Source organism: Pangasianodon hypophthalmus, chromosome 12 (genome assembly GCF_027358585.1).
Source record: "Pangasianodon hypophthalmus isolate fPanHyp1 chromosome 12, fPanHyp1.pri, whole genome shotgun sequence".
In the NCBI taxonomy this organism is placed as follows: domain Eukaryota; kingdom Metazoa; phylum Chordata; class Actinopteri; order Siluriformes; family Pangasiidae; genus Pangasianodon; species Pangasianodon hypophthalmus.
Window position 1 is genome coordinate 1,186,852 of NC_069721.1, and position 27,517 is coordinate 1,214,368.

The 27,517-nt window shown below is 41.1% G+C and overlaps 1 protein-coding gene across 7 annotated transcripts in view; it reads left to right on the forward strand.

The window, feature by feature from the left end:
• The window catches only part of LOC113536986 (uncharacterized), a 132,669-nt gene that overhangs the window by 33,382 nt on the left and 71,770 nt on the right, over window positions 1–27,517 (forward strand). Inside the window, exons 15-21 of one of the 7 annotated variants that reach the window (XM_053238563.1) lie at window positions 3,300–3,338; window positions 3,508–3,600; window positions 3,771–3,866; window positions 14,659–14,677; window positions 14,782–14,839; window positions 14,981–15,055; window positions 15,693–16,602. The exons of 1 other annotated variant lie outside the window; for it this stretch is intronic. In XM_053238563.1, coding sequence (XP_053094538.1) covers window positions 3,300–3,338; window positions 3,508–3,600; window positions 3,771–3,866; window positions 14,659–14,677; window positions 14,782–14,839; window positions 14,981–15,052 — 377 coding nt within the window. In that variant the 3' untranslated portion in view covers window positions 15,053–15,055; window positions 15,693–16,602. Of the gene's footprint in view, window positions 1–3,299; window positions 3,339–3,507; window positions 3,601–3,770; window positions 3,867–12,870; window positions 13,009–13,453; window positions 13,589–14,658; window positions 14,678–14,781; window positions 14,840–14,980; window positions 15,056–15,333; window positions 16,603–27,517 lie in introns of those variants that run through there. 5 more of the 7 variants (XM_053238562.1, XR_008302916.1, XR_008302917.1 and 2 more) reach the window with 5 other exon arrangements.

The window sequence follows — 27,517 nt, forward strand, 5'->3', positions numbered from 1 at the left end:
TAATGCGCTGCCTATAAACAATCGTAACCGTAGTAACATACAGTTACAGCTGCATACAGTAGTTACTCTCACAGCTTCATTATCAGTAGAGACGTGGCACAGACGCAGCTAATTCACACACACACACACACACACACACTCTCTCTCTCTCTCTCTTTCTCTCTCTTTCTCTCTCTAATAATTATTTATTATAATTCATTCAAATAAATATTATATTATATTATATTATATTATATTATATTATATTATATTATATTATATAAATGTGATCTTATCGCACTACTTTATCTGTGTATGATCTAAAGCCGACCATAATTCTAGATCTAACGACACATATATAAAATAACTAACGAAAATTAACCGTTATTTTTATCCTTTCAGTCAAATTTTGCTCTACAAACATCAGTGACAGCTTTAACTTGTCAATGCTGCTAAGTGACCGCGGTATAAGCGGGATAATCCACGGCCAAGTGTGCGTTACACAATTTTAATGCGCTCCGCTTCACGATGGGTGATTCTTTACCTCCACATTGTGCATTAAAATCATGGAACTATTGGAACGGCAAGGCCATTTTATTTGTTTGTGCTACACACCAGAGACATTTGGGTTTGAGATCAAAAGATGGATATTTTATATCCTGGTATTTACATCTCGTCATGTTAAACAACACAAAACATAGAACCTTTTGTATCAGACATCCCAATTTTTAGGTGAACAAAAGTATAGGAACAGTATAGAAAATTCTGAAGTAAGTTAAAGTAAATAACACTTAATATTTGGTTCCTTTTCCTTTGTTTGCAATAATTGCATCAAGTCTGTGACTCACTGACATCACTAAACCTTTGATTTCTACTGTTGTGATGCTGTTCAAGGTTTGTACCGCAGCTTCATTCAGTTAGTTTGTTTTGGGGGGTTTCTCCTTTCAGTCTCCTCTTCAGGAGGTGAAATGCTGCTCAGTTGGGTTAAGGTCTGCTGATGGACTTGGCCAGTCTAAAACCTTCCACTTTTTCCCCTGATGAAGTCCTTTGTTGTGATGGCAGTGTGTTTTGGGTCATTGTCTTGCTGCAAGATGAAGATCCTTCCAATTAGGTTGGATGCATTTCACTGTAAACTGGCAGACAGAATGTTTCTGTAGATTTCTGAACTCATTCTGCTGCTACCATCATGAGTTCCATAAATAAAGATTAGTGAGTCTGTTCCAGAAGCAGCCATGCAAGCCCAAGCCATGACACTACCTCCACCATGCTTGACCCATGAGCTCGTATGTTTTGGTTCATAAGCAGATCCTTTCTTTCTCCACCCTTTGATCTATCATCTCATATTCATATTTTGACCTCAAACCCAAATGTCTTCAATGTATAGCAAAAACAATAGAATTGGCCTATGTAAAGGCCAACGTAAGACCATATATATATATATATATATATATATATATATATATATATATATATATATATATATATATATATATATACACATACATACATATAGTCTGAGAACACTAGTATAAATGATTCTATTTGGCATTCTTTTTCAATTTAACAGAAAGGTTTTCTTTAGAAATTATATTATCAGTAATAATTTGAGTGAAAAGTATAATCTTTGAAATATTTCCATGAATTTCAGAGTTTCTTAGTATTTGGTTTGTCCCCTTTTTGCTTTAATGACAGTGTGCACTCGAGCTGGCATGGACTCCACACGTTTGTGTAAAAACTTATGATCCATTTTAGATCAGATCCATCGGAGTGTCATCTGATCACATGCTTCAATAGAATAGATTAGACATGAGGAAAATCTGCCCTTTTTTACAAAGCAGTTAACCTGCTCAATATCACACATTTGCTTACTTTTAAATAGGGACTTAGAAATAGTGCAACATTTTGAATTTTGAATATTGAATAGTCAAGATGTTACAAAAAGCTCCCAAAGAATTTTCAAAATTCTAAAACTTTCTTTTTATTTCCATTTTTAAATTTGAAAAAATCCCAGATTTTCAATGTGGTCTCAGACTTTTGGACCCCACTGATATAAGTTCTGTCATGTCAGTGCCCTTAATGGAACAGAAACTACGTTTCCCATCAGCCAAAGCACTTCACATGATCTGCTCAAATGTCTGTATGATTACCTGCACATGTGTCCTGTTTCACCTAATTGTTAACACTATTTAAGTTCCAGGTTTCTCTGTGTGTCTTTGTCAAGCGTTTGTCACATGTAAACTGTTGTCGCCTCTAGTCTGTGTGTTTCTCAGCTTGTAATCATAGTTCCTGTTCATGGTTGTTACTTCCACGTTGTTTGTATATTTGATAATAAATAGTCTGCACTTGCATCTGCCTCCATATCCAGTTCCTGACGTTCTCGTTATAAGATTATGATAAAACAAATATAACATTATTAAGCATATTTCTAGTTAAGAAAAACCCTGTCTTGGCGTGAGCAGAATACCAATTTCCAAAATTTATAAGCGTATAAGCAAACTCTTCTGTTATTATGCGTATGTAATAATATGCTAGTGGCATCTTTAGGTATGACATGGGGGTGAGAACCATCGATCAAAACTATCATCTACAAAGTTCAAGGCAACTTTTAACAATGAATAATTTCTAAAGAAAGTAGTAATTAATTTTACTTTATAAGTCCTTAATTTTTAATATCCTGCAATATATTTGTGACAGGACACAATTATTTTCTAATCCGAAGAATTGTAACATAATTATAGGACTGGGCATGTGTCAGACACGAGGCAGGAAAGGTCAAAGTCAAAGGAATTCAAACATCTGAACATTCATCATAGGTGCCGGACACGATGGTGTATTGTGGTTACAACGCCTCTTAACTTACATTGAGTGGATAACTTTTAGAATTATTTATGCTCTGCATCGACTTTTTCCCTTCTGTAAAATGCAGCTTTCTTTGGCCAAACATTTTCATCTTGCATGTTCATTACACCACCTGTATCTAATCATTCCGAGTGGTTTTATAAAGCTATTCATCAGTAGTTATAAGTATTTTAATGGGTTAGACAGCTAGAAATTTGGCATCCATGTGCATAGGTATGAATGTTATGCTGAAAGGGGCTGATTTTGACCAACTTCAATTGCCTCTAAAATTTTTCATATAGCACTGAGTGTGATCAGATTACCACTGGTGTGCAGATTTGGGGGGCCACTAGCATATTATTATTTATATGAAATTGGAAAACGTGTACTGGATTGCACAGAAGGGAACAGGATTTTGTTTCATCTATCACAGACTTGTTACCGCTGATATAAATTCACTGATTTTGCTTTAATTACCACAGTTACAAAATCTGACTCCAGAAACACTGGGACACAGCGATGTAAGTACAAAATTATTTTCTGTCGAAGTACACTGCCATGTCTCAATCAAGATATATCTGAGTTAAACTCAGACCCTAAAATACCTTCATTCCATATTTACGGAACAACAAACGCAGTTGAAAGGGAAAAGTGAATGTTTTCTCTAATTGTCATGTCTTTGTATTACAGCTTTATCCCATTTGGTTGTGTTCGTGTTTGGTACAGCGGTGGTTGTTTTTGTGAATGCTGTTGCGTTATTAGTAGAGCTGATCCTAAAATCAAGTGAGTGAGCTCTATAATTCATTACTGACAGATAAAAATGATATTAATCACAAAAAATTATCGTAATCAGTACATTTATATATATATATATATATATATATATATATATATATATATATATATATATGGAACTACAATTTCTTTTCTTTTCCAATCATAATTATAAATAGGAAATGGCCAGCGTACAGTGGATCTGCGAGTTATTCTCCTACCAACTGAAAGTGTCTTTGCTGTGTGCTGCCTTGCTTTACAACTGTTTGCTTTCTGTAAGTATAAACTACAAACACAACACAGTATATGATCTGATGTACAGCTGGTCTGTGTACTTTTTGCCATTCTATTGTCGTATCAGTAGTAGAAATACTAATTTAAAAAAATGAATGTTTTTTTTTTGTTTTGTTTTTATTTGTTTTTATTATCAGAAATGGCAGAAACAAAATTTAAAAGCGATTTGTTTTGTCCCTTCTTTGTAAATCAAAAAATGAAATCGTAATGAATTTTAAAAATATATATATATATTTTTTGTTTGTTTGTTTTTTTAACTGTTGTTGCTGCTGATGGGCTTGAAATCATTAGGTCATGGCCGGCCAATATGCCTTCTTAGTTAGCTTTAGGTACAGCTTTGGACTCGAGATAAACTATAGGACATGTCAGGAAGTGGATTGTCCTTAACAAAATCACTGAAGATATTGCCTCAACATATCTGCAATGCAGAGACGATTTAAACCACATGAAAAAAATCTCCTGATATTCCTTAAAGAAAGCCTTTTTCCTCAGCACAATCACGTGGCAGAAATTTTATTGGCTATTATTAACTGGAAAATAGAATAAATCACTATGAAAATAAGCCTTAAAACACAGCAAAAATAGCTGGTAAACACAGTGTGCAGTAACAAAAAACAAATGTACAATAGTTCATTTTCAATGTAATCCTTTTACAAATCGCTTTACTATCCAACATCCCTCATGAACATGTTTTCTGACCATTGCAGGAGAGTAAAGCAAATCACTTTCTGATACTACTTACTATAAAATAAAATGTGAGATTTAAAGCTTTTTTTTGCTAGTCAAAATTTTTTTAGAATTTTTGTCTTTTGAGAGGAACGGAAAAAAACAGAAGTGCAGTCTGACTATTTTTTGGACTAAATTTTTGGTGGTATCCCTCATAAATATAGTTAACTCATGTTAACTATTCACTGATTTAATAACGTGTCCCAAAAGTCTCCGTACATAGGGGACTATGTACACTAGCACCACATCGGTTGTGGCTTCTTCAGTGAATGTTCGTGGATGTCTACTTCTCGGTTGGTCCACAACACTTCCAGTCTTTTTGAATTTGTTAATAATTTTGGCAACAGTGTGGTGTGTGATGTGCTCGCCATGTTTCCTGTTCAAGTCCATCATAACCTTCCCAATCCAGCCATGAGAATAATATCAATACGTTCTTCTTTTGTCAAAGGCATTCTTAAAAGCTATCTGAAAAAAATATATAATATAAACTAAGTATGAAAGATACTATATATATATTTTGAATACTATATATTTTGCTATAATGTGTTCATTTCCCCTATGTATGGAGACTTTTGGGACACCCTGTAGTTATGTAACATTGAGGTATTAGGCACAGAGTAAGGATCTATTTGCTATGAGTTTATTCAAAAGAAATATTTAGAATTCTGGTGATGGTGCGCACTGGAGGTTCGGAGGGGACTTGTCTGGGCTAAGAGTTACAGTAACACATAAACTGATAGATTTTATTTCACATTAATGAAATTTACCATGGCAAAAATCATGTGCACCACTTCTATGCATCTTTCAGGCAGAGAGCGCAAACTGTCAGCCAGTCTGGATTCATACTCTGATTGGCTCTGCTGTCTCTGTTAGTGGAAAAAGTAAACTGTTCAAAGTATGGAGGTCATAAAAATTGTAAAATGTGTACTGGTAAATAAACAATATTCAGTGTGCTTTAAGTTGTTCTATCTTGAATTTATTCTCTACTGGTAAGGTAGGATTCTGACTTTTGTGTACTATCTACTTGACCTAGTTGGATCTAGATTCTTGCCACCAGAATTGCTGTATTGTGTAGTATTGTCAATTCTGTAGTGTTGCTTGAAAGTGTCTGTTGGTCTATGCTAATTAGTTCTCTCAGGTGGCTAATCAAATGTAGGTTCAGTCTCCCCTAGGCCAAACTACCAGTAACCTCATCTACCCTCCTCTGTTGTCTCAGTTTCAAACAGCGATGGTAGGTGGGCTCTGGAATTGCCAGTCTGCTGTAAAGAAAACTGATCTCAGCTTTAGCTACCCATCACTCTCTTGACTTTCTGGCACTAACTGAGACCTGTATCTCTCCACAGAACTCAGCTACACCGGCTGCCTTATCCTCTGCATATGCTTTCTCTCACACTCCATGAGAAGCTGGCAGAGGTGGTGGTACAGGTCTGTGGTTGTGTCTGAGATGGTGCTTCACACCTCTCTCTGTCTCATCTCAAAATCTCATCCTTTGAATTCCATGCAGTTACAGTTACCTCACTGATCAACCTTCTACTCATTGTCATCTACCACCCTCCTGGTCCCCTAGGAGACCTTCTTGAAGAAATGGACATGCTCCTCAGACTTTCCCTACCGACAGCACCCCTCTTATTGTCCTCGGAGACATCAACCTCCTCTCTGACTAGCTCCAGTCCTCTTGCGTTCTCCTTCTTCTGCATTCCTTCTCCTTGATATTCAACAGCTGCACTCCCACACACATGGGAGGAAACGCCCTGGACCTGGTCTTCAGCCACCCCTCTCCAGCTACAGACATCAATGCTACCCCACTCCACATCTCCGATCATCACTTGGTATCCTTCACCATCACCCTCCCTATCCTGCCTAAAACCAACTATCAGTACTTCTCTCCCACTCATTGAAACCTCCACTCTATCTCCTCTTCCTCCATAGCTTTATGCACCCTATCATCGCTTCCAGAACCTGACTCCTTTTCCTCCCTACCATTGGAGTTAGTCACATACACTTTCCTCTCCTCACTTTCCTCATCCATGGACCTCCTATACCTTCTATCTTCTAAACCCAGGAAGATTTCTTGCCCTGTTCCTTGGCTATTGGATATGGTATGCAGTAATTGGAGAGAATTAAGAACAGCAGAGAGAAAGTGGAAGAAATCACAACTCAACACAGATCTTGTCCTTTACCGCCCTCTCCTGTCCAAATTCTCAAAGCTGGAAACTTCTGCACAAGATCCTTGCAAACTCCACAAGATCTTTTCTTCACTATTCAACCCACTGGCTCCTTCTCCTGACTTTGCCACTTTTTATGATGGAAAGATTGATAAAATCTGCCAGACCTTCACTTCTAAACCAACTCCTACACTACATACTCAGGATTCCCGTTCTCCTTCACTGGCACATTTTTTTAAACACATTCCACAGAGACTGCCCATTTTGTCCATCACTGAGAAGCTACATGCTGCTAGATCAACCAAAATGTCATAAGTTCTAATCCTCCTCGACCTTTCAGCAGCATTTGACACAGTGAACCACAAGACTCTCTTGTCCATCCTCATGAGTCTTGGAATTTGTGGTGCAGCATGGCAAAGGTTTGCTTCCTACCTGGAAGGTCAGTCATATCAAGTGACATGGAGGGGATCCACCTCTTCTCCCCGCAGACTTTCCACTTGTTACAGGTCTTGGCACTAGGATGTATAATAGCGTTGTGCAGGGCCTGCTTGTGTAAGAGGACAATATATGGGGTGGAGTGGAACCAAGTGCAGAGACAGACCACAAAATGGCTTCGCCTGAAATGTGAAAGCCTTGAGCGGGGCACAAACCAATTAGGCTGTGTGCACTGATCCACAGTGCTAACCACTGAGCTAACTCTAGCTGAGCTCACAGTAAAGGCTGGGGCATCATCAATAATACAAGGAGGAGGCGGGGACAGGTGGGTGGAAGTCACCAGAGGGCTGCACAGGAACGGCTTTAGTCACATGGAAGGTGGGGTTGATTCTCATAGTGCTCATCTTAAATGGCCCAACATACCGCAGGGCCAATTTCTTGGACTCTAGCCACAATGGAAAGTCCCTGGTCGCCAGCCATACCTGCTGACCTGGACAGAAGTTTGGATTGGCACCTTCTCCAATTGGCAGTGTGGGTACTTCTCTGGGCAGCAGCTTGCAGAGATAATTTGGCTCTCAAACAGTGACATACCTAGTGAGGAGTGCCAGAGGGTGCTCCACCCACATCAGGTGTTCCGCCCACGATAAAGGATTGGAGGAAGCCAGGCACCTGAGGGAGTGCTCCAAATCCTGGTTGACTCTTTCAGTTTGGCCAATGGATTTAGGATGGGAACCCGAGAATAAACTAATCATAGCCCCCAAAAGATGGCAGAAGGCTTTTCAGAATTGACTGTTAAACTGTGGTCCCCAGTTAGAGTTTTCCTGGAGGGCCACCACCCGGGTCTGGCTCCTGATGGAGAGCTGTGCGGAAGGCTTCCTCCAGGCCCCAGCACAAGGGAGCCACTATTCGGGGAAGGGAAATTATAGACTCGTAGGTGGGTTCCCGTGAGGGTACATCCCATTGCCTAGAGAGAGCATCTAGCTTAAGATTTTTGGAGTCTGTCTTATAAGACAAGACAAAGTTAAAGCATGTAAAGGACAAAGACCACCTGGCACTTGGCACTTGGCCTCCTGAATGCAGGCCAGATTCTTGTGGTTTGTCCAAATAAGGAACTGGTGCTTGGTGCCCTCCAGCCAGTGCCTACACTCCTGCAATGCCAATTTCACAGCCAGGAGTTCACGTTTCACAACTTCATAATTCCTCTCTGGCGGGGACAGATGGTGGGAGAAGTATGCGCAGGGGTGTATTTTCTGGTCTGGCCCTGAATGCTGGGAGAGGATGGTGCCCACTCCTATATCTGAGGCATCGAATTCTACTATGAACTGAGCCGCAGGATCGGGCAAACACAGCACAGGGGCTGTTGTCAATCTCTCCTTCAGGGTTCCAAAGGCTTGCTGTGCCTCCCTTGTCCATTTAAACCTGGCCAGGGTCTTCTTGGTCAGTGCGCTAAGGGGGGCTGCCAGGGTGCTAAAATTATGAATGAAGCGTCGGAAAAAATTTGCAAACCCCAGGAAGCACTGTACCAGCCAGACTAAGGTGGGTTGTAGCCAATGTGTGACTGCCTTTACCTTGTCCAGGTCGATACTAAGTCTCCCTTGGTACACAAGCCCAAGAAGGAGACTGTGGTAACATGAAATTGCTTTCATCAGGCCAAAAGGCTTTCATCAGGCTAAAAGGCATCACCAAATACTCATAGTGCCCAGACGGCATGATGAATGCAGTCCTCCACTAGTCCCCTGCCCTGATGCGGATCAGATTGTAGGCGCTACGTAGATCCAGTTTTGAAGAAATTTTCGCCTGCTGCATGCAATCAAATGCAGAATTCATCAAGGGCAGTGGGTACCTATCCTTCTGAGTCATGGCATTAAGGCCGTGGTAGTCAATGCAAGGCCGCAGATCCCCTTCTTTCTTCTTGACAAAAAAGAACCCCGTCCCCGCAGGGGAGGTGGACGGGCGAATGAATCCCAAAGACAAAGCCTCCTTTATATAGGTTTCCATGGCCTGGTGTTCTGGGGGTGACAGGGAGAATAACTTGCCCCTAGGCGGGGTGGCTTCTGGGAGCAGGTTGATCGCACAATCAAAGGACCTATGGAGTGGCAGCATCTGGGCCTTTCGTTTAGAAAAGACCTCTTGGAGGTCCCAATAATCTTGGGGCACGCCGGATAAATCGACAGGTTCCAATGTAGTTGGAGGTAGGGTGAGTGTTCCTTTGAGGCAGCTCTGGGAACATCTAGAACCCCAAACAGAAATGGAGCTGGTAGACCAGTCAATGCAAGGATTATGTACTTGAAGCCAAGGGAACCCGAGCACTAGGCGCAGCTCAGGAACCCGGGTCATTTAGAAGGTCAAGTGTTCTGTGTGGTGGCCAAACTGAAGTATGATGGGTGATGTTTGGGTGGTTATGGGTCCTGATCCTAATGGTCATCCATCAAGAGTGGAGACTGGTATGGGATGGGGGAGTGGGTCTACTGGCAACCCTAGACTCTCAAATAAAGTCTCATTCATAAAATTGCTGGCGACCCCTGGGTCAATGAAGGCCTGCAGAGTGGTATTTTGGTCATCTCCCCAAACAATGATGACAGGAATGAAAAGGCCAGACAGGTGAAGTGCAGCGTCTGGGGCCATCACAGGTCCCGCTTCCTGGGATGGACCCGGCCTTTTGGCATCAGGCGGGGACAATGAGAACGCCAATGACCCATCTTCCCACAATACAAACACTTATTCTCACTTCTAAGAGCTTCCCTCTCATTAGAAGGCAGGCCAGCGGCGCCCAACTGCACGGGCTCTACTGAGGAATCATCAGATTTGGGCCCACTGGAAAGGCCCATGGGATCCGATCTGTATTTGTTTGCCAGCATGTTCGCAGTGGCTGAATGGCGCTCCCTGTGTCTATCACGTCGATTCTGATTGACAAATCATACAATGCTTCTAGATCCTTAAGGGGGTCACAAGTAGCCAGTTCATCCTTTAAGTCCTCAGAGAGGCCCTGCACATATGCAGCTAGGAGAGCTTGGGTATTCCAGCCCAAGCTCGCCAAGAGAGTCCTGAACTCCATGGCATAATCGGCCACCAAGCAGCTACCTTGACGGATGGGGAAGTCAACTAATCTATTCTGCCACACTGCTGTGGCCCATGCTAGTGCTCTTATAGTTAAAAAAGAAATCATAAAGGCAGTCTTTGCCCTCTCAGAAGGGAATTGGGAGGGCTGCATTTCAAACACCAGTGAGCACTGCATTATAAAAGAATTACACTTCCCTGCTTCTCCAGCATAGGGCTGAGGAGCAGGCAACCACGTCTCAGCGGGGCAGGGGAAGTTGACCCGTGGGCCAATTCCTGATTTTCCTCCACGGGGGGTGGGTTGGGGCTGTGTCGAAAAATTCATCTGTTAATGTTAAACATCTTAGAAATCGTGTAAAGGTACATTTCTGCATCTGAGAAATCCATAATATGTTACTGAAGGATTCAAAACTTACTAGATTCCACTTATGGAAGTTTCTTTGCCAAATATGATCTTGTTCACTCCACCAGTATTCACCCAGAGATAAACTCTATATCAAATACTCCTGAGAGACATCCACCACCCTGTGCAGCTCTTCCACGTAATGAGGTTGAGGCAAGTCATAAAAATAAAACAAATTTACAAAAATAAATAATAATAATAATGCTTAAAGTAGTTTAGGAGCAGTTTGATATATAAGTTGGCTTTTAGTAAGCATATAATACCTGCGCTGAAAGCCCGTAATGATTATGCTGGCAGTAGTATGCACATAGTAACCACGCTCAAAAACCCCGCTCACGTGACAACCACGCTCAAAAACCACGCTTAAAACATGAGGTTTAAGAACCCAGATATGTTTATTTAACATAATAGAAATGCATATGTGATAATAGAGAATGCTTTAGTCAATAATGACGCATGGAGGGGAAAGGGAAAACTCAATGGGCGGACTGGGTGAAGTGGGAGAATAATCAGTAGGAGAGTGGTATCCAGGAGAAGGAGAACAGGATAGTGTGGTCTCAGGAGCCTGGAACACATCAGAGTAAACTTCACCATAAGCAGAATACATCGGCGGGGTGACAGTTTGGGTGCCAACGTTATACGTTGGCACTGGCGGTGTAACTCGAGCGGTAGGCACAGTTTGTGTGGTTTTATCAGAAGTAGGAACTTGATGCACAATGCGGGGGGGAAGAAACGGCAATAGCAAAGAATACGCCTAGGGCCTCTTCCTGTGGGTCTACGAGACTGAGCTAAAGTAAAAACAGGAAAATAAAATATAATCACAGTAGATGAGCATTAAAAGATTAGTAACTTAAAGTTAAATAAACTTAAATAGCACTATAGAGTATGCAAGCATGCGCACAAGCACATGCAGCTTAACTAAAAAGGGCAAATAGCAAATAGTTGCTTGGTATAAGCATTATATTCATATAAACTCACATAATCCTAATCCTGATAAAAAGAGAATGAAGAAAAACTTACACATGATCAATGCAGTTCGATAAAAAGAGAATGAAGAAAAACTTGCAGTTCGATCAATCTGAGGGACGGAAATAAAGTGAAGAGAGTTGAGGAAGTGAGCTCTTTTATACAAGCGCTTATTTTTCAATGTTAAACTAAGCCAGGTTGGGAGCTTGGAAATAAGGGTAATTGGGAGGATAACAGAATAAACCCAATATGGAGTCTAATGGGACAGTTAAGCAGTTGGAAAGTAGGGGGAATTCAAAATAAACAGACAGCGGGACAAGAAAGGTCAGTGGGAGGAGATTCCAGGAACGGTCAGTAGATAATGGGAAATGGAGAAATATGTAAATTGGGACAGGAGGAGTCAAAAAAGGTCTAAACTGAACATAATGGGAAATTGCTGACATATGGAAGTTGAAAGAAGGAGGCGTCAGAAGACGTCCAGATATATACGGTGGGGATTTTGAGATGTTCGGGGCACTCAACTCTCCTGCGTGAGATTGTTGTGTCACCGCTGCGGCAGTTCACCTTCTTTGAGCTCATTGGAACGTGTTGTGTTGTTACTGCAATAAAGAAGTTTGCTTCTTCTCATCCAAAGACTGAAGACTCTTCATTAAGGTTTATTCTTTCGGTGAGTACAATAAGTGAAATATAGGTAATTGGCAGAGAGTACAGTCCACCCTCGAGTGTGTCCACTCAGATTCGACAGCTGCAACAGGGAATGAACCTGTGCAACATGCTCAGACACGCCCCAAATTTCTGAGAACAGCGCTGCCAGTGCCTGCTCATGCTTCCCCAGAGTGGTGGCCTGACCTGCCATGATTTCTTCTATCCGCTCTAAATCCGCTGGCTCCTTTGCTGGAGCGGACATACTGTTACAGGTCTTGGCGCTAGGATGTATAATAGCATCGTGCAGGGCCTGCTTTTCTGAGAGGACACTATATGGTATGGAGTGGAACCAAGAGCGGAGACGGACCACAAAACGGCTCTGCCTAAAATGTGTGTGTCTGCCAATCTGTAGTGCTAGCCGCTGAGCTAACTCCGGGGGCAATAGGCACGAGGGTCATAGTGCTTATGTGATACTATGTAGTGCTTATGTGATAGACGGTCTGCCAAATGAGCGGGTTTCCTCACATGGGTTTTCATACCACTGGTATGCGGATGACACTCAACTCATCCTCTCCTTCTCTCCCTCAGACACTCATGTTTCTGCTCAGATCTCATCATGATGGCAGACATCTCATCATGATGGCAGCTCATCAGCTGAAACTTAATCCCAGCAAAACTGAACTGCTGTTCATCACATCACCTTCGGTTACTGCATGCAACCTTGAGGTAACCATGGACAATCAACTGTCCTTCTCCTCTCCCATTGCTAATCTGACACGCTCATGTCGGTTTCTCCTTTGCAACATTAGAAGGATTTGTCCAGAAGGATCTTGAGGCCACTCAAGTTCTTGTTCAGTCCCTTACATTTCGAAACTGGACTACTGCAACTTGCTCCTGGCAGGTCTGCCTCTGAGTGCCATTTGTCCTCTACAACTGATCCAGAATGCAGTTGCAAGACTGGTTTTTAACCTTCCTAAGTTCTCCCACACCACCCCATTTTTACACTCCCTCCACTGGTTTCCTGTAGCTGCATCCATCAGATTTAAAACACTGACGCATGCCTACAAAGCCAAAAATGGACCAGCACCCTCAAAGCACTTATCACACCCCGCACTGCACCACTGTTCCTCCGATCCTCTAGCACTGCTCAACTGCTCCCACCATCTCTTAGGGTACAAGGAAGACCTGCATCAAGACTCTTCTCTGTTCTGGCACCTTGGTGGTGGAATGAACTTCCCCTAGATGTCCAAACAGCTGAGTCACTGGCAGTCTTCAAACAACATCTAAAGACCTACTTCTTCCAAAAGTACTTAAATTAGCACTTTAAAAAATGTGTCATCTGCATGCTTTTCTTACTATATTACCTCTCCAACAGAGTTTACTCTTAGTTCATGACCTAGTGAACCAGTATCAGGATGTATTTATTGATAGAGACCTCAAAGCACCTCTGTAAGTCACTCTGGATAAGGGCATTTGCCAAGTGCAAAAAATGCAAATGTAAATGTCTGAAATAGTCATTTAAAGGGGAAAAAGTAAACTGCTCTTATAGTGTATTTGCGTTCTGTTGTCAAAGTGTGGCGCTCATAGAAATCGTAAAATGTGTACTGGTAAGGAGGTCTGAAATAGTCATTTAAATATTTATTTTTTGGTATATTCCATCTCCCTCATGCCCCACCTGAAATTCCTGGGGCCCCACAGTTTGAATATTTCTTCCTTAAGTTATTTCTATTTAACAAGTCAACAACAAACAGTGTTTCTTATTTTGTCTGTGTACCCAAAATGGAAAACGAATGTATTATGTAAAGAATAACACACTTCAGACCGTGTGGTTATACGAAAATAATCCATTCCTGAGTGGTGAGATGCAGCCAGACACAAAGCAGAGTGTGTTATTTTCATACACCAGCACAGGCACAATTATGTTATTCTGCTTATATCACAGAAATATTTGTGATATAAGCAGAATAAGCAATTGTGCCACTGATTACAATGTATAATTTATAAATTAACACATCACACTTTTTTTAACTGATAAGAAAAAATAAAATAAACATCTATTAACAAAAACATTTACCATATCAATATTTATAGTTTTTTCTTTGATAAACAACACAGTTGTATAAAAATGATTTATTATTAGACTATAGGTTACTATAGACTAGGACTATTCATGCAGTAATATACAAGATTCCTGCAGGTATGAGAATAAAAATAATAACATTTACCACAAAAATATATAACTTTTGGATTTAAGTCTCTGAATACAGTAGTGTGCTAACACTACACTCACTTTATAGCCAGATCTGTTTAGTACTTGTGTATGCCCTAAACATGACCAGTTTCTGTTCTAAAAGACATTTATTTCCTATCACACAGGGCAGGAGAACAGAGAAAGGTATGTGTGTATTGTTGAGGAATGTGAATCTACAGAAAGATTTATTTTCCTTATCAATTTTGTTCAGACAGAAGGCATGATCATTGTTGCTCTCGTTATTACAGATTTAGAGAAGACATAAACAGGCTGCGAGGATTGTGTGGGTGTAAACAGACTCCGATGGTGAGTATATCACTGTGTAATATTAAACATGGAATAAATAGAGGCTTTCATCAAAAACTTTTGTGCATTTTTTACATTGTAAATCATATGACACAAATGAGCCGAACAGTTCCTAAAAATAATATCTCGCCTTAAACACAGAACTCACCTCCAGAAAATCATGAACATGACCTTGAGAATTTAGCTCCTGCTTCTCAGCCCTCAGGGTCTTAGCAGGTAAGATGTATCCCACATTCTTTCACTCTACAGTAATTATTTATATAACTACATAGAGTTTAAACATATACATGTTTATTGTCTAGAAATAACAAAAAAGTAAAACCTGACCCACAGTTAAATTACTTAGACTCATTATATGTTCAGCTGTATACAGTACCTAAATACACTAATGATAAAGACAGTGTAATACATTTTTCTTATTACAGTGGGCTTATCATATATTTTTACTCAAGAATAAACCTTTTTTTTTTCTTTTCTTTTCTTTTTTTTTTTAGCAAAAATTCCTCAAACATAAACCCAGAAGATTGCCAAAGTACATTTACCTGCTTTCTTTACCTTTCTGACTTGCTGGGGTTTTCCGTCACCTTTTTTCCCACAGCGCCCCCTAGTGCCTGTTTTAGTTGATTAATCTATGCAACACAGCATAAAATGATCTGACTTCTGGCTGTGATATACAGTCATGGGAAAAAGAAAGTAAACCCTCCTTCAATTTTGTGTTGTTTTTTATTTATCAGTGCCTAAATAACAATTGTGTGGTCCTCACTAACTTATGAGGGAAAAAAAAAAAAGATTGTGCCAGATGTGACTAACAATATGCACAAAATGAGTTAATCATGAAGAAGAACTTTTGCAGTTTGGTGTTCTGTAGCATTCAGGCGTGTGTCTACACCGTGCCAAGAAGAGAGGACATCAGCCATGACCTGAATAGACTGAATACACTGGATACAGAGGTTACTGATCTGGGTTACTGATCGGAAGGTAAGGGGTTAAAGCCCCAAGCTGTGCCGCTGTTGGGCACTTGAGCAAGGCCCTTAACCATATCTGCTCCAGTGGAGCTGTATCATGGCTGACCCTGTGCTCTGACCCCAGCTTCCTAGCAAGGGATATGCGAAAAACTGCATTTCATAGGCTCTTTACTTGTACTCTGCACAATGACAATAAAGTTTAGTCTAATCTAATCTAATAGTGATGCTTGAAAGGTACTATAAGTAAAACAATGTATTTCTATAATTGTGTATAACATTCTGTACAGGAACGCAGGAAAATTTTAAAAGATTTTGTATACCTTTAAAACTAGACATGAGTGTGTGTAATAAAAGTATTTCATAAAAAAAGAAAAACTACAAGTGTATAATGCTGCATTAATATCAGCAGGACAGCTATCTGTATTATTATTATTTTTTGTTCTTTTTGCATTTCAAAAGTTATGACAGCTTGCAGCAAGAGGAAACATGGCATGCTGTGTGTTACAACATTGTGAAATTAAAATGTACAAAGTAAATGTAACAATAAATCTGAAAATAGAGTTGTTTTTGACTCTCTGTATGAAGGAAAGCATGGTTACAGAATAGTATTTAGTGTAACAGAGTTAATGTTGCATGTTGCTTTTTTTACTCTGTTAGTGTTGGCACATTTCATGTACTGGTTCTATATTATATTCAGCCATGTGAATGCAGTGCTTCCTGGTTTATTATAATATCAATGTCACTATAATATAGTGTGTTTGATGTTGGATAACTTAAATTAAACACAGATAAAATCCATTACTATTTTGCTTTATCTCTTTTTTGTTTCTGACTACAAATGTTGGTGTTTATTGTTTTACAGTTAATCTGATTAAAATCCTGTACTTATGTCTTCTCTAAGGAGAGCCTCTAACACACGGATATTCGCGTATTATTAAAATAACTCCACATAAACTCCACTTTGGGTCACTGATGTCCATTCTGAACAGGGATTCAAAAAAAGATTCTTTATTTTGTTTTATTTTGAACAGAAAATATATTTTTACGTTCCTGCTCCAGCATTCCATGATGCTCCTCTTTAGTCAGAAACCAGTTAAAATGAAATAAAAGTATGTTTAATGATATTCTTTATGTATGAGAGCCTACTCTGCTCATAGGAAGCCTAGAGTATAAACAAAACCAAACACTGCATTTTAACAGAAACTTATATATTTATTTTTCACATCAGAGCATTGTTCTGCTTTGCAGTGTGATTTATTGCTCACAACAAAAACACTTTCTACACAGATTTTTCTGCTGTCTTAAAAAAAAAAACCAGCTACAGTATAACGGATATCTAACTTTATATCTTCCTGTAGCCAGGCATGCAGGAAGTAATTAATTCCGGACAGGAAGTTATGCCTGTTGGGAAAATGTTTAGGTTTAGGCTATACTTTCTTGAAATCACACTGAAAAGGAAAAATAATGTCATTAACCAGTTAAGCACTTTTTTAAGAAATCAAATTTTTACTCAATCAATTTTGAGTGATTTTATTCACATCAAAATTCATTTTCTGGTCTTCATTTTCAGTTTTCGTTTCATTCCCTGTAACGTTTCTTATCCCTGATTCTAAATAAACAATAATAAAACTTATTAAGGCACAGGAACTGGTTCCTAACACATGGTCATGACTTAATTAAGTCGAGATAATTAAATTGTGGAAACAAGATAATTAATTCAAAACCATGATTTACTAGCACGAGGGAATGAAGTTGTGTAGTTTGAGATTAGTGACGTAAGGCAGAGGGTTTATTTCACAGGTTTCTCTCTGACAAATAAGTACAGCAATGTTATAAACAAAAAACAACAACAACGTAATAAATCACGCACTTAGAGCTGCCATTTCTGCAAATTTTGGTCCCTCAAGAAAAAAAAGCCTACCAATGAGATCTCATCATTCACTACGACATGAGCTGGTTCTAAATACGGTACTGTGATGCTGGAATACTAGAAGTGCTGGTCTTTAAAAAACGATCCTGTGCAAACTTAGAACACTCATCATCATGGTCTTTTACAAGGAAAATTACAGATTAGTCAGATCGCATACGAGTGTGGAGAGAGATGAGTGAAGAGATGATGCTGTGCAGTGTTCTGAACGAGATGCGGTTGGAGGGGTCACTGTGTGATGTGGTCCTGAGAGTGGACAAGGTGGAATTCAAGGTCCACAAGAACATCCTCCTTGGGTACAGCCCATATTTCTGGTTTAAAAAAAACTAATTATTCTAATTCTATAAAATTATATATCAGATGAAGTGAAGGATGATGAATAATTAATAATAATATATAATTATTGATGCCAGTCTTTCATTTGAAGCTCATGTAGATAATATTAATAGGACAGCCTTCTTTCTTCTCAAAAATATTGCAAGGATAAGAAATGTAATGTCACTACATGATGCAGAAAAACTAGGTCATGCTTTTTTATTTATTACCTCTATGCTGGACTATTGTAATGCCTTGCTGTCTGGATGTTCCAGTAGGTGTAAACTCGAATGCAGCAGGTAGAGTCCTAACTAGAACCAGAAGATTTAATTATATCACCCCGGTGACATCTGCAGCCTCTGCACAAAACTCAGCACTCCCATTGTTGTGAATAGCACGAGAGCACATGGCTGCAAGGTGGGGCGGCAGAACTACACATGACTGGCAGGCAATGATAATGGTGGCAGCTCCTAACCCTCCTCAAGGTTTCAAGAGAGTATAAAAAAGTGCAGAAGACACAAGCAGCTGAGCCAGTTTGGTCTTCATGTACATGCTGACCCATTCATGTCCCCGTCTTGTAGAGACCAATGACAGTGCCAAGGACCGTGCTCCCTACCAGCGTCGCACCGAGAGACTGCTCCCCGACGGCCACAGGATCCCCCCGGGAATCGTCTTGATGCCGCTCACCGCAGCTTGCAGTGCCTTGAGCCAGGATGACCACGATGCCTCACTTCATCACTCTCACTCTGAATCTATCTCTCACGTTCCCCTCACTAAAGAACTGAATAAAAAAGCACCTTGTTTTCCACAACTCTTGCCTCCCGTGAGTCTGTGTTCAGCCCCCCGCACCCTTGAGTTGCCACAACCCCTATCTTATCCACTGCATTGGCTCCCAGTAAAAGTTCACATTGATTTTGGGCCTGTGGTCCTGGATCCAGCCGGCCTACCTGGCCCAAGAGGAGGGGCCCAATCCAATCATGCGAATCTCATCTGTCTTTCACCGGGTGACTCACGAGGGCAACTTCAGGCACAAACAAAAAGATGACTGTTTGAAGCACTGTTGGAGCCAGATAGAGGGGGTCAGGTGTTGCAGGTGAAACATCTGAGGACGTCCGTCTACTACCCCCGGACTGATGGCTTGATTGAGAGCTTTAACCAAACCCTCAAGAGGATTTTGGGGAGGGTAGTAGATGAGGAAGGAAGGAACTGGGACCTCCTACCCTACCCCCTCCTACCCTAGGTATGAGAAACACCCCAGGTGTTCAAGGGCTTCACCTCGTTTGAGCTCCTCTTTGGAAGAAGGCCATAAGGCCTGCTGGATGTGGTTAAAGAGGCATGGGAGGAGCAACTGCTGCCGTTATGCAGTCTAGTCAAATATTTTCAGGAAATGAGCATATTGACCGAGTGGCACCTATCATGAGACAGCATATGGAGGAAGCCCAGGCGGAACAGTGTCGGATCTACAACTGACCAGTCAGAGCCCAGAGAGTTCCAGCCAGGTGACCGAGTGCTCCCAGGCGCCAACTGTAAATTCCTGGCTCATTGGCACAAATAATTCTGGAACAAATAATACTGCAATGACCCATAGTACACTACTTCTTAGCATTTTTATACTACCCGGAATTCACAGCAGATAAGTAGTGTAACAACAGTCATTTTACAGTGTGCGTAAACTCACAGCTCACAGTGCTTAACTAAAACTGACGAGTGACACTCTTTTTTCCCCATCCAAAGGTAGTTACCATAAACAATTGTATAAATGTTTCTATCGTGGATGGCTTTACCACGGTCTGAAACACAGGTTAAAATCAAACACAGGTTAAAACCTGTGTGCTGCGCTTGATGTAAGCCACACTAGGATCTAAAAACAATTTAGAAGCACGTTGTTTGTTATGTCAGCAATGGCGTAACCAGAAATTAATTTCAGTGGGATGAGGAAATATACAAAATAAAAATTAAGTTTGTTTTCCTGATCTATACAATGAAATTCAGGTGGATGTAGCAGGAGTGGTGATAAAGTGAATTCGTCATTTAATCATTGAAGGCACAATCTACTGTCAAACAATCTTTCCATATTAATAATGTTGCCATGAAATACATTTATGACAGTGAAAAAGATTAAAATTACATGTTAATGATAGGGGAAAATGACACCTTATATTATAAATCCTGATCTACTATCTAGTAAACTCCAGCAGTTACTTCACTGGCTCCATATCTCTGTCCTTATAATGTAGTTGTAACCTGTAGTTGTAATGTAATCTGGTGAGTTGAAACAGAAACAGAAAAAAATGCATCATCACAGCAGCTGTTATTCAATAAAATGTGAATAAACAAAGGAATACATTCATCAAAAAAGCTTTTATTATAATCAGTACAATAAATGTTACTACCTAATAGTGCACACACTTTAATAGTTTCTTTTAGCCATTTTTTTTAATGAACGCAAACCCTGAGCTTGGCTAAAATTCTGCCTGCCTTTCGAGTATTCCTCCTCATCCTCACACACTGGGTTCTACAGTGTTGCTGTATCTGGGAAGACCAAGACACCGCCATGGAAGCCTTCTCACTCAGCGAGATCATCATGTCCCTCGCCAGTCTCCACCAAACCCAACAGCAAGTGTTTTTCAACCTGGTCCACGAGCAGCAGCTGCTCTTCGAAGCCCTCATGGTGGAGCAGGCCAAGAGCTGCATCCCACCACATCTCCAGAAGCTGCTGCAGCCCACCGCATCTCCAGCTGTGAGTCCTTCAATGGTGCCACATGTGACACTCACCAAGATGGCCTCTACGGACGATCTGGAGGCCTTCCTGGAGCTTTTTGAGCATGGGGCAGCTGTGGGAATGGGCAAGTGTAAGGTTCTGAACGATTTTAATAAGGGCCAAATTGTGATGGCTAGACGACTGGGTCAGAGCATCTCCAAAATGGCAGGTCTTGTGGGGTGTTCCCGGTATGCAGTGGTTAGTACCTACCAAAAGTGGTTCAAGGAAGGACTATCTATCTCTCACTATCACTATCTCTGGCTATGATAGAAAGGTGTCAGAACACAGTGCATCGCAGCTTGCTGTGAATGGGGCTGCATAGCCACAGACCAGTCAGAGTGCCATTGCTGTCCCCTGTCCACCATGACAAAGAGTTCAAGGTGTTGAACTAAGTAAGTAACTCAGTCATTCATAAATATCCCAGCAATTCTTTGAAAATTCCTTGACGCTAAAATTACTATACACTAAACTAAAAGTAGCTTGAATTTGAAGGAAAGATGGGCTACCTAGAAATTGTAGCTTCTCATGATTTAATGCAGTAGAGTATCTATAGTGTGCCACAGATACCTGTCTCAGCAGCTGCACTGCTATCATCTGGGCTTGTTGCTGTCGCAAACAAGTCTGTAAATTACTGTAAAAAATTCTCTAATGCCTTTCTCTTCTTTAATCTGACCTTACCCTTTTCTTTTTTGCTGTCCATATTGATTAAAGGCTAAGTAGGTTCTCTGGTCTAACTGTAACATTTGTCATGTTGTCCAGCCTGGAATCATGCTTGTAAAAGCGTAAAGATAAAAAAGTTTAGCTTGTACGCTCATAGATACTGTGAATTGTTGTGTGTTGGTTTTGTTACTTATTTATTCAAAATGTTTTTGTATAAAAGTTAAATTGCTTTGAGTGCGTAGGAGCTCGCAGACGCTTGCTTTCCGCTTTAGGCGCTATTACCGCTAAGTGTCTACAAGCCGCATCCTTGACATTTACATGCAGTTCATTAACCATTAACCGTGATTTCAGGAGGAGCGACAGGTTAAACCGCAGTAAAGTAGTTACCCACATAATCCGTGATCTGAAAAGTTAAAGTGAAAGTGGAATCGTTCTGCAGTTTTTCTCTTCGCAGACATGGAGCCTGCTCTAATGAGGTGCTTTTATGTGTTGCTGTCGGTGGTCATCTGTCACTGTAATTATTGTAAAGCATTTTTCTGCTTGTTAGTAACTGTGAATTACAGTACAGTGAATTACAGTAGGCAGTACAGGATTTTATTTAATTGAGGATGGGTTTTTTCCCCCTGTGCTTCAACTCTGAAATAAAAAATGCAGAATTGAGGGACTAGAAATAATAGTTCTTCTGTAAAACTGCCAAAAATACATTTCTAATCGCTTATTCACTAAATCCAACACAAGTTACAATGTTTACAACTGTATCACAATAAACTCCAAAATTACAGCCTTGACACCCCTCATGAAAAATAAGTATACCCTCCTAGAAAATAAGAATATAATATATAGGTAATAAATTTTTGGCCACTTCTTTGCCTCCCTCAATTTTGTGCAATTTTTTAACTGCTCCACAATTACATTAAAAAAAATTTACTTCTCTGTATTCATTACCTGACTGCTGTCAGTCAGAAATCATATTTATCTTTTGCAGTAAGAGCTCTGTATCTTGTGTGTATTTATACCCCAAAAAAACAGGCCATATTCAAAGGCAACAAAAAAAGACTTACTGGCAGCAATATAAACATAATCAAAATACCATAAAATGTATAGACATCAATTTGTCATACAAAATGTCATTGTGTGTAATGTGTATTTCTTTACATATATTTTTGCCTGGTTAAAATAACATGCTTCTCCTGAAGGTTGCCAATAATTCTGGACAATTTTAATTGTCCAAGTATGTATTTTCAGTTGATCAGCAAGGGTCATATTCAGTGTAGGGAATTCAGCTCATTAGATGTTGACTTAGTTTGGTCTTGTAATTATTATGACGTAAGGATCATTAATGTAAACAGTAATATTGATTATCTTGGGGAATTTTATCAGAATAAGTTTGGGGAGGCATCTTATTAACTCTGGCAAGTCATTACTATCGCGGCTGTCGACAGCAATAACCTCCCTTGAGGACAACCTTTATGGAGCACGGTACTACTGATCGAGCACGTTAGGAACTCAGATGGTGAGCAGAGAATCACAGCACAACATCACCTTGAACATAGATGAGACTTTATTAAACTACGCTACTACAGACACAGGCTAAACTACTACACACATATTCTAACTACTGCGCACATATACTAGACTACTACACACATATCCTAAACTACTACACACAACCAACACACATATCCTAAACTACTACACACAACCAACACACACATAGACACACACATTCATACATGTGGGGATGACATGAGAAGAACCAGTGATAATAACCAGAGAGTTGAATTCTGAAACATAAGCATGACAATTTTACTAGACCCTGACCTGAGTGAGCCATAAATATATATCAGCATTAATTGATGAAAAGAGTTTTAGGTTTACTGCACCAGCTTAACGAAGTTGGGAGGTATCACTACTTGCTTTGCCTAGGTGGTGAATGGAAGTAGTTGGTGTTGGTCAGCAGGTTCTAGTTGGACTGGAGTTGGAGGATGTTAGAGAAGTTATTGATCGTCGCCGGAGAGGGAGGATGGAGTCTGGATGGCTGGGAAGTTCGGCGATGCAAGTCTTGGGACCTTCTGAGGCAGGTTCTCTTCCTGTTCCAGCTCTGTTCGGGTTCCAGCTCTGTTCGGGTTCCAGCTCTGTTCCAGTTTCAGCTCCAGCTCCGGCTCTGTTCTTTGTTGTTGCAAACAAATTTTTTTTTCTTGCTTGGGCATGAGTTTTTTATGCTAGTTTGGATGAGCCGGCCTCCTAAGGTCTTCAACCAACCGCAGGTCGGTTTGGAGATGATTGGAGAGCGGCTTGGCTGGCCATCCAGCTAATTTGCAAGTGGCCCCTTCCAAGTCGCCTCCTTCTCAATGTCCATTGTAATGTGGTCTTATTTACCTTTAATACTTATAATTACTGTATAATATAAGATACTGAGAATTGCAAATCATCAACAGTTTCAACACATGAAGACAAACATACAGATACCAAACATGACATACATACACTATATTACCAAAAGTATTCGGTCACCTGCCTTGACTCACATATGAACTTAAGTGCCATCCCATTCCTAACCCATAGGGTTCAATATGATGTCGGTCCACCTTTTGCAGCTATTACAGCTTCAACTATTCTGGGAAGGCTGTCCACAACGTTGAGGAGTGTGTTTATAGGAATTTTTGACCATTCTTCCAAAAGCACATTGGTGAGGTCAAACACTAATGTTGGTCGAGAAGGCCTGGCTCTCAGTCTCTCCTCTAATTCATCCCAAAGGTGTTCTATTGGGTTCAGGTCAGGACTCTGTGCAGGCCAGTCAAGTTCATCCACACCAGACTCTGTCATCCATGTCTTTATGGACCTTGCTTTGTGCACTGGTGCACAGTCATGTTGGAAGAGGAAGGGGCCCGCTCCAAACTGTTCCCACAAAGTTGGGAGCATGGAATTGTCCAAAATGTTTTGGTATCCTGAAGCATTCAAAGTTCCTTTCACTGGAACTAAGGGGCCAAGCCCAACTCCTGAAAAACAACCCCACACCATAATTCCTCCTCCACCAAATTTCACACTCGGCACAATGCAGTCCGAAATGTACCGTTCTCCTGGCAACCTCCAAACCCAGACTCGTCCATCAGATTGCCAGATGGAAAAGCGTGATTCATCACTCCAGAGAATGCGTCTCCACTGCTCTAGAGTCCAGTGGCCGCGTGCTTTACACCACTGCATCCGACGCTTTGCATTGCACTTGGTGATGTGTGGCTTGGATGCAGCTGCTTGGCCATGGAAACCCATTCCATGAAGCTCTCTGCGTACTGTACTTGGGCTAATCTGAAGGTCACATGAAGTTTGGAGCTCTGTAGTAATTGACTGTGAAGAAAGTCGACGACCTCTTTGCACTATGCGCTTCAGCATCCGCTGACCCCTCTCCGTCAGTTTACGTGGCCTACCACTTCGTGGCTGAGTTGCTGTTGTTCCCAAACTCTTCCATTTTGTTATGATAAAGCTGACAGTTGACTGTGGAATATTTAGGAGCGAGGAAATTTCACGACTGGATTTGTTGCACAGGTGGCATCCTATGACAGTTCCACGCTGGAATTCACTGAGCTCCTGAGAGCGGCCCATTCTTTCACAAATGTGTGTAAAAACAGTCTGCATGCCTAAGTGCTTGATTTTATACACCTGTGGCCAGGCCAAGTGATTAGGACACCTGATTCTGGTCATTTGGATGGGTGACCGAATACTTTTGGTAATATAGTGTACGTGTGACCATTAGCTACTGGGTATAATGGCGTGTTTACAGAATGCCACAGGCTTAATATTATATAATTCCATTAATAGTGGGGTTGCAATATAATGCTGGTTTGAATACATGATTTTGGAGGTAGCACCGGACTTCCCACCGTGTGAGAAGTCGCTGTAGCTGAGTTGTAAGTTAACCTTAGACTCTTGCCCTCTTGTTTGATACAGCATGTGTGAAGGCATGTTCCCCATACAGACTTAATACAAAACCCAGCAACTACATTGAAATAAGATAAGGCAGATACAAAGAAAGAAAAGAACATTCTTAAAAGTGGAGGAGTCTTAGGCATGGAGTCCTTTTGCTGATTCAGTTGGGGACAAAAGGTCATTCCAACTTCAGCAGGATGCAGTGTGGTGTGGAGTGTGATAAATCTCAGCCAGTTCCCTAATCCAAACAAAAGGCTTCTGTTAAGGGTGGTTAATTTGAGGTGAGCTCCACCGAGGGGTAATTTACACCCTTTTTTTTGGGGTTTTCTGCATTCTGATGACCGTTAGCATCCCTTAATGTTTAACGACCTGTCATTTAGCCTAGAGAGGCTGGAGCCATCTTAGGTCTGTTGGGTGTGAAGGGATATCTTTGTCCTGTGTGTGGTTGGAGAGACATTCAGTTTCTTCAGTTTGATAGTCTTGATTCCTACATCAGCCTAGACAAAATTATAAGTTTAGTCAACTTCCATATTGCCAATATAGCCACTTCACTACGCTGTGCTCCGAAGAGGACATGTCAATGGCAGAACCCCCCCTCACAATGGAAAAGGGCTAAGCCTCAGCTAAGACATACATCTGTAGGAACAAGATATTGAGCATGGGCACTCAACTGGTGTGTGCTTCATACCTAGGGCCACAATATGCCCAGAGTGTGCTAGTATCCCTGGGTTCGTGTGAACATTGTGCCTGCTTTTCCCCTTAAGAGTCACTGGCACAGGCTGATGTGCCAAGCTAACCAGATGGGCATAGACCCTATGGTAGGAGCAGCCATGCTCCTGCCACAAGACCCAGCAGGCTACTCTCAGGATCTCCACCCGCCTACTGGATCCCTAAGCGATAGCCACTACCTGAAGCCTCCACTCACTGCCCAAACAAGCTTTCAGAGCCTAGAGGCACATAGGTTAAGAAGTCCTTCAACCCCAATGTGACACAAAGAAGCCAGGCTGACAAGGCATGAAGTAAGCCATTTGGCTTCTATTTTCTAGGTGTTTTCTGGTTCACATACAGGTGTTTGGTTCACATACATCAACTTGAAGGACTCGTTGAAGGATGCCATCTGCACATATTGGCACACAAACTGACTCTGTGGAGCAGCTCACGGTTCCTGTCAATTGAGAGCCACTGGCCTAGATGCAGAGAACCCCTAAATCAGGCTCGCGGGGAAATATTTCACCCACATCCCGAACATCTGGCACTCTGGGCCTGGTGTGTGAGAGGTTGAATCTGACCACAGCCTGGCTACCTGATAGCATTATCATGACCATTCAGAAGAATACAAGAGCATCATCTATGAAATCAATCTATAATGGCACATGGAACCTGTTTGAGGAGTGGTGCATGGCCTCAGGCACAGTTGCCTTCCAATGTCCTGTTTCTACAGGAACTACTAGATAAGGGCAAAACCTTCTCTACCATTAAGGTATACCTGGCTGCCATTTTGGTTTGTCATGTAGGGTTTGGGAACACAACAGTGGGCTGACGCTCCCTTATTTGCCAAGTCATGTGAGGGGCTAATTGACTCCACCATGTATCTAAACCTTTATTCATTCTAAGGGACTTGGCTATGGTGCTGGAGGTATTATCAGACCCTCTATTCAAGCTTCAGATTGGATCTTAAAGCACTTTCTTTGAAAATGGCGATGCTGCTGGCACTGGCTTCAGCAAAGTGCGTTAGTGACATCCACACTGGTATCCATGTTGGTAAACTCACTGTGTATGCAATTTCTACAGGACAAGGCTCAGGTTTTACAGAAACCTAATCCAACATTCATCCCCAGAGTTACCGACACATCACTGACATGCCAGCTGATTATATTATTGACCTTTTATGTCCCTCTCTTTGCTTCTGAAGAACATTCAAATGCTCTTTGCCCAGTCCGCACACTCTGGACTCTGACAGGACAGCAGGGATCAGTTAATCTGACAAACTGTTTGTCTCATGGGGTGACTGATCATGAAACACCATGTCTTGCACTTGATCATGGAAGATATAGTCTCAGCTTATTCCCAAAAGGGACTATAGCCTCCCACAGGCTTGCGTGCCCTTTCCACTGGGGGAATGGCCA